This window comes from Ascaphus truei, chromosome 3 (genome assembly GCF_040206685.1).
Source record: "Ascaphus truei isolate aAscTru1 chromosome 3, aAscTru1.hap1, whole genome shotgun sequence".
NCBI lineage: Eukaryota > Metazoa > Chordata > Amphibia > Anura > Ascaphidae > Ascaphus > Ascaphus truei.
The window spans coordinates 5056602-5069432 of record NC_134485.1 but is presented as its reverse complement, the minus strand read 5'-3'; the positions used below and the strand labels follow the sequence as shown (position 1 = coordinate 5069432).

Below are 12831 nucleotides of genomic sequence, written 5' to 3'. Positions count from 1 at the left end.
ATACAAGTGGCTTTTTTTCTATCAGCTAGCGTACATAAAGTTTAAGAACGCTAGCAGGGGAAAAAAGCAACCCGTACGCTGTGGCTCTTTTGAGCCCGTACGTTAGAAAATGGGATCAAGGCCTTAGTGAATCGCGTCTCCGGCTTCACTTTTTAACGTACGTGCTTTTTGTTTTCATCCGGACGCAAAAGCCTTGAGCTTAGTGCATAGCCCCCAATGTATCTCCGTCCCGGTTAGTAGCGTAACTTGAAAGGCAACCGGCAATTGGCGTGGGAACTCGGTCAATTGATGTGGGAACTCCGTAACTGCAAGTCAATTGACGTGAGAAGCCCATAGCCCAGCATTGTCAGCTCAAGGAGAAGCCCTAACTTGGGAACAGAAAGGGTGAGTATCCTGAAATTTGGGGTGCAGCCCCAAAGTAACACCCCAAGCACACACATATTAAAATTATGAATGTGAGATAAGTGGAACATATTTTTTTAGTAAAGTATATTTTTTGCTGCAGTTTTAAAAGGACAGGCAGGATGCATTTTTTCTGTTTGTCTTTGATATGCATCTAGTGACCAAATGTTTTCACATACATGAGCTGGGGGCTCTTTCTACTCAAATTTCATAGACCCCCCGTTTAGGCGGTGCCTATTGGTCTAGGGAAGGTTTGCAGTTGAAAGCCCCCAGAGCCACAAGTGTGAAATAGCCGGGATGGTTGCTGAATCAGAGATCCTGAGGAGCTCGCAAGCCACAAGGTCCTCATTATATTACAGAGCCCCACAGGAAACTGCAATATAGGCTCAATCAGTATCCCACACGCTGTCACCAGTAAATAAAGCCTGTCACGATAGATGGAACTTATCAACAATTTTATATTTTGGGGAACTAGATTGAGCACACAAGTTGAGCAAAATAAACTGACATTTATTTCCTTAATAGAAAGACACACGACAACCTTAGAATATACTTGACAAAACACTTACTGAGGGAGAGAACAGGATAAAATGTCCAGAGATGAAACAAAGCAGCGGAATAATGTCTTTTAAAATGCTGTACTATTGCAAGGGGTGCAAATTGCCAGCCCAATAAGTCCGTGAATATTGCAAAGTTCGTTCTGGTCCGTTGGGGTTCGTTAGATAACCCCCAGCACTAACAAAATCCTGAAGCAGAGTTATGTCCCTGTTTCTGATGTAATAAACTCGTTGCGTTCGGGAATCGTTGTTGCTGCTCTTATCCGCTTGTAGAAGTGAAGTGGAAATTCGTTCACATTGTAAAAGAAAAACAACGGGGATAGCTCGGCGAGCATGTATATAGGGTCTGCTAGCATATCTACAACATACCCGCCCAATCCCCTTCGTGGGAATCTCTAACCCACCAATCTCCATCTTGCCCACAGTTTGCAGAGTGGGCACTACAGGGATTTCTGGTTGATACAGCGCCTGTGCAACTCTGACACCTTGGCTGCTAACCATATGAATACTCCCCTTTTTAACTGGTGCCTCCCAGGCTAGGAGTTGGACCCAAGGTGTGAACTAGCCCAGATGACTAACAGGATCTCCCATTCAGCGGGCATCCAGGCTAATTCACACCTCCTGGCTCTGGGGCTTTCATTTGCAACACTCTCCTAGACTCAAGAGTGCTGCCTCCACATGGGGTCTCTGACGTCTGCATAAGAAAGTGCCCCCAGCTCATGGCTTTTATAACATTTGGTCCCTGGATGCATTACAAAGGCAAGTAGAAAAAACCTCATCCTGCCTGTACATTTAAAACTGCAGCCAGAAAGGCACTTTATTAAAAATATATGTTCTACTTGTCCTAAAGTTATATTTTTAATATGTGTGTGTTTGGGGTGTTAGTATGGGACTGCACACTGAATTTCAGGTTGCTAGTCCGTCCTGTTCCCGAGTTAGGGCTTCTCCTTGAGCTGGCAATGCTGGGCTAATCGCTTCTCACATCAATTGACTTGCGGTTAACCGAGTTCCCACGTCAATTGACCAAGTTCCCACGGCAATTGCCAGCCGCCTTTCAAGTTACGCTACTAACTGGGACGGGATACATTGTATACGATAACCACTTGAGACTGAAAACCGCAACCCTTTGATTCAATTGACCTTGCGGTTGCGATTTCCAGCCTCAGTAAGGGATAGCTATATTCCTCAACGGAACAGAGAGACTGCGCCCACGCTTCTCCAATTAACTTGCGGTTTGGCTCGCGCAGCGGCATCTTGTGTCCCAAAACCAGTAATGCAATACATTACCGCAGGCCTATGCAATCCTGCAAAATGGGGACAATAAGGTACAGAGGGGGAAATAGTACATGTGAAGTGTATATAAAATTAACTTCTTCATCCCCAATGCGAAATAGGGTTAAATAGCCGAGCATACTGACTTTATTAATGAGCTGATTACCCCATTTCTGTTAAATGGGCGGAGGGCATCTCAAGCCTGAACCAGGTAAGGATGAGGCTATAGTGCAGTGGCCAGTCCCAAGGACTAAGAAACAGGTTATGGCTTTTCTAGGCACCGCTGGGTACTATAGGACGTTTGTCCCACAGTACAGCCCCGTGGCTAAACCCTTGACAGATCTGACACAGAAGTGACTCCCAGTTCTGGTAGCATTTCAGGCACAGCGCTGGCCAGTGCCCCCATCTGGGCTTCAACCTGACTATTCAAAGAAGTTTTTGGTGCAGACCGATGCCTCCGATTACGGTATTGATGCTGTACTCAGTCAAGTGGGGTAGGAGGGGGCAGAGCACCTTGACTGCCCAGTGAAGTGGCTTATGCCAGAATTGAAAAAGAGTGTTTGGCTCTGAGAAAACTGAAGCCGTATTTGTATGACCGGACATTCAATATGATCACAGGTCACAACCCTTGAGTTTGCTATGTCACGAGAGACCAGCACTTTTAACACCGAACTACCGGGATCATTGATTGAGCAAAGCGAAGAGATAAAATAAATTGTAATTTATTTCCACAAATGACATTCAAATTGTGTGGGGAGCTGTGAGCAAGTCACCTGTTCCGGTACTCAGACTGAGGTAGGGTGCTGAGATGTGGCTGTAGATTCTTTGGCACAGTTTATAACCTCCCTTATGTCCCTGTGGTAGGGGGGGAAGGGTTTAGTGAAATAAAGACAGACCGTGTGTGGTGTTTAGCTGCTAGAGTAAGCAAACAACTGCTTTGCAATAAGCACCAATAGTGTTGTGTATACACTCCCGGTTCAGTAGTCCTGTGAATGGGAATGAATTCCTCCTGTCCTGATGGAAAAGCAAATGATCCGAGAGTGACTCCGTAAATGCAGCATCCAATATGCATCCGACGGGACTATGTCCAATGCCACACGTTCAGCAACCGGCGTGCTCCCTGGTAAGTAATAGACAGCAGATATCCAGAGCGTGGAATACCGGTGCACAGCCAAAAAAGACATGAGCTAGACAATATGACCAGTTGAAAAATGTATTGATAAAAAAGCATCACAGTAGAGTCCTGGCGGATCTTCTAACGCGTTTCACGCCGAAGCACTTTGTCAAAGAGTGATCCGTCAGGAGCAACACAGAACTGATATAGGGTGTCGGGAAATCAGCACAGGTGTGATATAATCACTGCCTTGATTATAAGCGCCTGCTAGGCATATTGATTATGACGCTTGAATTAAAAACTTATACTATATATAAAACATAAGTAAACCTTTAACAAACTTTAAGGTATTTGTACAAAGCATGATGGTGAAACATTGAAAAAACTTGTTAAACAAATAAATAAAGCCAGGATCTACAATCACTAAACTATATAGACAATATAAACAACATAACATATGGATATATATGAAAATAACTAAACAATGTGAAATACCTAATATCTATACTAATAATAAAATAGATAAATAAATAAGTGTCCAACAATTAATATTTAAGCTTAGATATAAACTTCTATAAGACCAACTAATTTATATAATAATGATGTAAAGTGTTAGAATAAATAAATATAATAATGTAATGTATGCATATGACAATATCGTATGTAGTGGGGACAGAAGGGAACATGGTGCAGAATGCTCAGTCATTCAGAAAATGTTTGAGCTCCCACTCCACATTTAAACCTTTAGGAGAGAGAGTGTCCAATGCAAAAATCCAATGCATTTCTCTTTTATTTAAAAGATTGAGTCTGTCACCACCCCTCACATGTAAAGGAATATGTTCTAGACCAGAAAACATAAAATTGTCCATACCCCCTTGTGAGCATTCTGTAAAGTGTCTCGATACTGGATGTAGCACGTCTTTCTTAATGATCAGACGTACATGTTCGGCAATTATCTCTTTTAAGGATCTAATAGTTCTGCCGACACATTTTTGATTACACCCACATGAGATGATATAGACAACAAAGCTGGTACGACAGTTTATGAAGGACCTAATTCTGTGTCTGTTCTTGGGGTATATGGTGTGTATGTATTTAATGGGTTTGGTATAACAACACCATTTGCAGTACCCACATTTGTAAAACCCTGTTGGTATATTTCGTATATATGTATAACTTATAGTTTGTTTACTTATGTTTTATATATAAGGTTTTTTTGCAAGCCAATGGTGACATTCAGCATTTGTATATATGTTTTTCACTGACTGTGGGAATGTCATAATCAACATGCCTTAGAAGGCTCTTACAATCAAATCAGTGATTATATCACACCTGTGCTGATTTTCCGACACCCTATATCAGTTCTGTGTTGCTCCTGACGGATCACTCTTTGACAAAGAGCTTTGGCGTGAAACGCGTTAGAGGATCCGTCAGGACTCTACCGTGATGCTTTTTTATCAATACATTTTTCAACTGGTCATATTGTCTAGCACTTGATCTTCCACACTCTGGATTTCCGCGCAAGTGACATTCACACTATGTTACACAATTAAACTTGAAAATGCACTTACTGGAATGGAGTCAAACGAAATAAAATGTTCCCAAAACGGAAAGTTGTAAAACAAAGTCTCTAGGAGAAATTTCCCTGGAGCTGGAGTTGCTCACAAAAAAAGCCTGAAACAGTCCTCGGTCAGCAGCGCAATTTGCCACTGCTGTTTACTCCACCGGATCTGCTTCTTTTGTTCTGTCTCCATAGTATTGGTTCTTGGAATCTCAGCTCTTACGAAGTTTGTGATGAAACTTTAAAAACTTGAAGCTTAGATGAAATCTTAGTTGAATCATGTTACCTTGGATGAATCTGATTCCCGACGTGCTGCACAGGTTTTTATAGGGTGTGGCTCAGAGAGTAAAAGACACTGACTGGCACTGAGAGTTTGAAGCAGGGGAGCTTGGTTCAATTCCCGGTGTCGGCTCCTTGTGACCTTGGGCAACCCATATCCTGGAATAGTAAGAAACACACATGCAGTTTTTTTTCACAAAAACAGTGTTTCTGCCATGATTGGGTTGCAGAGCTAACAATTCACAATTCCCCAATATGGCTCAGGGGCACTCAGACGGGCATAATACCTTTATTATTGTTCAATGTGTATAGAAAGTGGGTGCTCCAAAGATGGTGACATTTTCACGCGATTCACGATTTTTGGTGTGCAAGTGTAAATAAATAAACACTCACATACATACTGTATAAAAATTACAGTTGTGGTACACCCAGAACATGATATTCTAATAAAGTGTGTAATTCTGTAAATTTACAATGTACAGGCAGGAACGGTTTTCTGTAAGCCCAGGAAGAGATCCTTTGGCATGTAAATATGCTAAGGGTGCATGAGCTGAGGGTAATTTTCTTCCTGCATTTCAAAGAGGTCCCACTAAGTGGGAGCCTCTAAGTCTAGGGAATATGCAGGGATGAAAAACCTAAGAGATCCAAGGTGTGAAAATGGCCGGGATGTTTCGGAGTGCTAGATCCCGGCACCCAGCATGAGCCATTCACACCTTGGACCCAGACCCAGGATCACCAGGAAAGGGGTGTATTCCAGGTATGCTAAATCACATGGGTGTCAAGTGAGCACATGCACTTTGCAGCCCGGAAAGCCTTTTTTGACAGTTTTACAAACTACGGGCAAATCAGGGATTGGTGGATTAAATGTTCCCACGGAGGGGATTGGGTATACATTTTAAGGATAGGCTAATGACCCCTATAACTGTGCCCACCGGACTATCCCCAGTGTTATTCAGATGTGATGCATGATGTGACTACGCTCTACACAGTATTTCGTTCAAGTACAGCGTTAGCGGTTTCAGGACGCAAGGGGTTAATAACATCGCAACCAAAGATTTACCCCAAACTCCGGAATTCGTTAGTCCTGGTAACTCTCGAAGAAGTCCTACGTACCTCTATGAAATTCCTTTATTTGGCGGAGTTATTAGAACAGCAACTTGCGATCTAGCCAACTGGACTTTAAACAGATACTGCATTTCTCGCGCTTTCTTGCAAAGGACAATTTATTTTGTTTCCCCATCCCAGTAAGTGTTGTATTAAGTGTATTCTGAAGCTGTCGTGTGTTTGACTAGCATTTGTAGAAAAAAAGAAGAAAGCAGTGCACTGCCAGGGAGTCAGGTGGTATAAAAATAAAATTCTATTTACTCAGCACAAATACAAAACATCACTGCTAGTCCTAGTTTGAATGGGACTGCCAGGGACCTCCACTGTGTTAATCCGATGGCCAGTAGTCTGTCTGAAGAAATGTCACTAAAATGTACCCAGCATGAACCTGGGTCTTGTTGGTGATTGCCCCAGATTTTCCAAGGCAAGTTTTAAAATACTCGTTGGCGCACCTGTACACTGGTAGGGCGCAGGGAAATAGGTAGCGGCCGGGGGCTAGGCTACATACTGTAGTGCCGATGAGTATTCTAAAGCAAACCTGGGGCAATCCCCAACAAGACCCAGGTACATGCTGGGTACAAGCTGGGTACATGCTGCAACATTTCAGTTACATTTCTGCAGACAGACTCATCAGATCATCAGACATCAGATTAACAGCGGGGTGCACGCAATGTCTTGTATATAATGTATACCTTGTTCATTTACGTAACTGTACTTGTAACCATGTATTATTTGTTTTACTCTGTGCCCAGGACATACTTGAAAACGAGAGGTAACTCTCAATGTATTACTTCCTGGTAAAATATTTTATAAATAAATAAATAAACAGACTAATGGCCCATCAGATTAACAGTGGGGTCCCTGGCAGTCCCATTCAGCAGAATGGGACTGCCAGGGACCCTGCTGTGTTAATCCTATGGGCCATTACTCTCTGCAGAAATGCCACTGAAATGTTTGCAGCATGTACCCAGTTTGTACCCAGCATGTACCCAGCATGTACCTGGTGATAGCCTCAGATTTTCCAAGGCAAGTTTTAGAATACTCGTCGGCGCACCTGTATAGAATAAACCCTTTAATATGAAGTGACAACATATTTAAACATATTTCCTCCACAGATCAGCTATGGTTCAATGGATTCAAGTTTTAATGACCGTCTGCAGTTTCCAAACCTCTATCGTACAGTCCCCAATGAGCATTATCAGCAGCAAGCTATTGTCCAATTACTGCAACACTTTGGTTGGACTTGGGTTGGGATCTTGACATCAGATGACGACAGCAGCCAAAGGGGAAGCCAAGAACTAAAGGACCTGATTATCGGCAGCGGAATCTGTGTGGAATTTTTACAGATATATAATGCAGAGCTATATCGTTTAAAACAAGAAAGTGTGCAGGCTGTGGGAATGTCTTCTGCAAAAGTAGTGATAATGTACAGTTCCAATAATATTTTTGATGGCTTTATATATGAATATTCCTTTCACCAACAGCAAAATAAAATTTGGATTGTCACAGTGACCGTGTCATATTTGAATAATTTTGAATTTGATGCATTTCTCCCTATGCTAGATGGTACTTTATCCCTTTCAGTTCGTAAAGGCGACATTTCTGGACTTAAAGATTTTCTCCACAGTGCAAATATGTATAAATATCCAGAGGACCCTGCTATTAAAGCGTTATGGATGAATTATTTTGGATGTTTGCCGTACATACCTGGCTCTAAAGGAATATTTATACTACGTCACTGCACTGAGAATAAAACATTACAATCCCTTCCTCCCTTTATATATGATGTGCACAACTTCAGATATACCTACAGTATTTACACAGCCGTATACATGCTGGCTCATGCTCTGCATGACATGTTTGAGCACAGATTGTCCCTTCCTCTGAATAGATATAAGGACAACAGCAAGCTGGACATACAGCCATGGAAGGTACAACAAATGATTGTCGACTTATTTCTCTATTTTCAAAAATGTTGAATCCCCCCTTCCTCTCTTGGGTTGACTCCCCCCCCCTCTCTTGGGTTGAATCCCCGGCCCCCCTCTCTTTGGTTGAATACCCCCCCTCCCTCTCTTGGGTTGAATGTTCCTTGTTGGAACTATGTACCAGAATGAGACAGTAGGCCGCGGCTGTGTCTCTGAAGGACGGACCCAGCACCTCAGCCGCTGGACACCCAGCTGCTGCGCGCTTTTAAGCTAGAGTAAAGGATTTAACAGTTAGGGTAGAGGGTTAACTTTAGGGGTTTCGGAGATTTGTAACCCTGCAGTGAGGCCACTCTGCTCGAGGCACAAGCACTTACCTAGCGTTTTCTAATCGCTTTCAGCCCTTTTATATATCGTGCTCTTTCTGGGCCCTGGGTGGGGGTAACGCCACATATAGGGAATACAGGCTTTAACGCTATGTTATTTAAAGCTAATGCAAGGTCTCACTCAGCATACTGTAGCGTTAAGCCTATGCTAATGAGATTTTCAATGGCAGGTGTTTCTGCATATAATTAGGTTTGTGGATACACATTAATCTATTACTGATTTTGGTAATGTGCTATTATAAGATTTGAGATAACAGAGCTTTGTGGATTTTTTTATTCCTGATTAGTTTAGGTTATCTGCACCTTTTGTAGTGGCAATTATATACATAGTCAACATAGACCTTACAATAGCCTGCGGTAAGTGATACAGATCGAGATATCTTATAGTGGCGATTAATATTGTCCGATATTGCAGTTTAGTGTATTGTATTGTATTGTACATTTATTTATATAGCGCCATTAATGTACATAGCGCTTCACAGTAGTAATACATGTGGTAATCAAATAATTAACAGATAATATAAATAAAAGATCATGGGAATAAGTGCTTCAGACATAAAAGTAACATTAAAGAAGAGGAGTCCCTGCCCCGAGGAGCTTACAGTCTAATTGTTAGGGAGAACGTACAGAGACAGTAGGAGGGAGTTCTGGTAAGTGCGTCTGCAGGGGGCCAAGCTTTATGTATCATGTGTTCAGAATATCCACAGTGCTATTCATATGCTTCTTTAAGCAAGTGTGTCTTAAGGTGGGTCTTAAAGGTGGATAGAGAGGGTGCTAGTCGGGTACTGAGGGGAAGGGCATTCCAGAGGTGTGGGACAGTCAGTGAAAAAGGTTTAAGGCGGGAGAGGGCTTTAGATACAAAGGGGGTAGAAAGAAGACATCCTTAAGAAGAACGCAAGAGTCTGGATGGTGCATAGATAGGGCTGAGATGTAAGGAGGGGCAGAAGAGTGTAAAGCTTTAAAAGTGAGTAGAAGAATGGAGTGTGAGATGCGGGATTGGAAGCCAGGAGAGGGATTTCATGAGGGGAAATGCTGAGACAGATCTAGGAAAGAGTAGAGTGATTCTGGCAGCAGCGTTTAGGATAGAGTGTAGGGGAGAAAGGTGAGAGACAGGAAGGCCGGACAGCAGGAGGTTACAGTAATCAAGACGGGAGAGAATGAGGGCCTGAGTGTGAGTTTTAGCAGTCGAGCAACAGAGGAGAGGACCTATCTTTGTTATATTGCGGAGGAAAAAGCGACAGGTTTTAGAAATGTTTTGAATGTGAGGGGCGAATGTGAGAGAGGAGTCGAGTGTGACCCCTAGGCAGCGTGCTTGGGCTACTGGGTGAATGATCGTAGTTCCAACAGTAATGTGGAAGGAGGTAGTAGGGCCAGGTTTGAGAGGAAGTATGAGGAGCTCTGTTTTAGCCATGTTGAGTTTAAGGCGACGGAGGGCCATCCAGGATGATAGAGAAGAGACATTCAGAAACTTTGGTTTGTACAGCAGGTGTAAGGTCGGGTGTTGAAAAGTATATTTGTGTGTCATCAGCATAGAGGTGATAATTAAACCCAAAAGATGTTATTAGGTCACCTAGATTGAGTGTGTACAGAGAAAAGAGAAGAGGTCCCAGGATAGAGCCCTGGGGTACCCCTACAGAGAGATTAATAGAGGAGGAGGAGGTGTTAGCAGAAGAGACACAAAGTACGATGGGAGAGGTAGGATGAGATCCAGAAAGAGATTTGTTCCGAATACCAAGAGTATGGAGTATGTGAAGGAGAAAAGGATGGTCCACGGTGTCAAATGCTGCAGAGAGGTCGAGTAATATGAGCAGAGTGTAATGACCTCTGTCTTTGGCAGCATGGAGGTCGTCAGTTATTTTAGTGAGGGCTGTTTCCATGGAGTGAGCAGTGCGGAAGCCAGATTGTAGAGGGTCTAGGAGAGAATAGGTGTTGAGAAAATGGAGCAAGCGAGAGAATACAAGACGTTCAAGGAGTTAAGAGGCAAAAGGCAGGAGGGAGACAGGTCGATAGTTAGAAAGACAGGTAGGGTCAAGCTCGGTGTTTTTAAGTAATGGTATGACTGTTGCATGTTTGAAAGAGGATGGAAAGGTTCCAGAGCAGAGGGAGGCGTTAAAAATGTGTGTGAGCGTAGGGATTATAGTAGGAGCAAGAGGTTTTAGGAGATGGGAGGGAATGGGGTCAAGAGGGCAAGTGGTAGAGGGAGCAGAGGCGATCAACAGCGACACATCCTCCTCTGAGACAGTGGAAAAAGTGTCAAGGAATGCAGGAGGAGAGTTAGGAAGAGGTGTAGGATGGGAGGAAGAAACAGAGGGGATGTTCTGACGTATGGATTCCACCTTTTCCTTAAAATAGTCAGCAAAGTCCTGAGCGGAGATGGAGGAAGGAGAGGCAGCTCAGGGTGGTTTGAGTAGAGTATCAAAGACAGAGAACAGTTGGCGTGGGTTAGACTAGTGCATGTTCATTAGTGAAGAAAAGTAGACTTGTTTACTTTGCGAGAGGGCAGAGTTGAAACAGGATAGCATAAATTTGTAGTGAAGAAAGTCTGCGAGAGTATGAGATTTCCTCCAGAGGCATTCAGAGGAATGAGTGGAGGAATGCAGCATGCGCGTGTGGGAATTTATCCAGGGTCTAGGGTTAGAAGGGCGAGTGCGGCAGAGAGAAAGCGGGGCATGTAGATCAAGAGAGGAGGACAAGGCAGAGTTGTAGTTCCTAACCAGGTTGTCAGGGTCTGTAGTAGAGCTGAGAGAGGAGAGAGAGGAGCGTAAAGTAGACTCAAAGTCAGGTAAGTGATTAAAGCGCAGGTTTCTGCAGAACCGGGGGGTAGATGGAGGTGAAGAAGGGAGAAGCGAGATAGAGAGAATGAGATGAGGTGATGGTCAGAGAGAGGAAAAGGGGAAATGGAGAAATCAGAGAGAGAAGTTTTTAGTGAAAACCAGGTCTAAGTAGTGGCCATCCTTGTGGGTGCTGGCTGCAGTCCACTGTTGAAGGCCGAAAGAAGAGGTTAGAGAAAGAAAGCGGGAAGCTCAAGAGAGAGAGGGGTCATCAATGTGGCAATTGAAGTCCCCAATGAGAAGAACAGGGGAGTCTGAGGAGAGGAAGAAAGAGAGCCAGGATTCAAAGTGAGAGAGAAAGGCAGAAGGGGGATGAATAGAGGTAGGTGGGCGATAGATGACCGCCACATGGACAGGGAGAGGAGAGAAAATCTGGACAGTGTGAGCCTCAAATGAGGGAAAAGCAAGAGATGGAGGAATAGGAAGGGTTTGGTAATGGCAGAGAGAGGAGAGCAGGAGCCCCATGCCTCCACCCCTGCCATCAGTGCGCAGAGTGTGGGAGAAGGAAAGGCAACCATAGGAGAGGGCAGCTTCCAGAGCAGAGTCAGACTGAGTGAGCCAGGTCTCAGTTATCTATATATATAAGTCTCAAATAATGTTTGTGTGTGTATGTGTGCTGGACAGCTCATTGGCCTGCGGGCCAGGCAGCGAGGAGCCAGTCAGGGAGAAGAGACACACATGCACAATCTCCTTACACCATGACCGCGTGTGCCTCGGACCAACACCGCACACCGTGAGCACACACACACACACACAGTGTGTGTGTGTGTGTGGTGGGAAGGCCGACAGTGTGTGTGTGTGGGGGGGGGGGACGACAGTGTGTGTGTGGGGGGGGCAGTGTGTGTGTGTGGGGGGGACGACAGTGTGTGGGGGGACAGTATGTGTGGGGGACCCTGTGTGTGTGTGTGTGTAGAACACTGTAGGGGGGGAACGGAGCTGCACGGGAGGGGGAACACAAACAGAGAGGGGGTAGCGGAGAAACAGACAGGGGGAGTGGAGAGAGAGGGGGGAGCGGGAAATTGTACTCCCGGGCAACGCCGGGTCTCTCAGCTAGTAGCAAATAAGAGCAGAGAGAGAAAAAAGTCATGTACAGAGAGGAACTTGTTAGAAAGGGAGCGAGCATTCCAAAGGGCACAGGAGAAAGGGAGAGAGGAGGGAGGGTGGCAGGGGATGGCTATGAGGTTGGATGAGTTGACACCAGAGGGAGTAGATTTTGCAATTGGCAGGTGAGGAAGAGCGCATGTAGGAATAGGGCAGGGACCAGGATTGGGAGAGATATCCCCAGAAGCAAGGAGGAGAAGCATGGATAGAAAGAGAATGTGTGAGGATGATTTGTAAGGGTGTTTTTTAGTGCAGGGGATATAGCTGTGTGGTGTCAGAGGGCGCAGGTAAGAAAGGAGTTC

The 12831-nt window shown here is 44.3% G+C and overlaps 2 protein-coding genes across 2 annotated transcripts in view; both read left to right on the top strand.

Moving 5' to 3' along the window:
• Nucleotides 1–12831, top strand: part of LOC142491258 (vomeronasal type-2 receptor 26-like) — a 51410-nt gene that overhangs the window by 16942 nt on the left and 21637 nt on the right. The window lies entirely within an intron of this gene.
• Nucleotides 1–12831, top strand: part of LOC142490603 (vomeronasal type-2 receptor 1-like) — a 30692-nt gene that overhangs the window by 16658 nt on the left and 1203 nt on the right. Inside the window, exon 4 of the mRNA XM_075593019.1 lies at nucleotides 7405–8220. Within this exon, the coding sequence (XP_075449134.1) occupies nucleotides 7405–8220 (816 nt within the window). The remainder of the gene's footprint in view (nucleotides 1–7404; nucleotides 8221–12831) is intronic.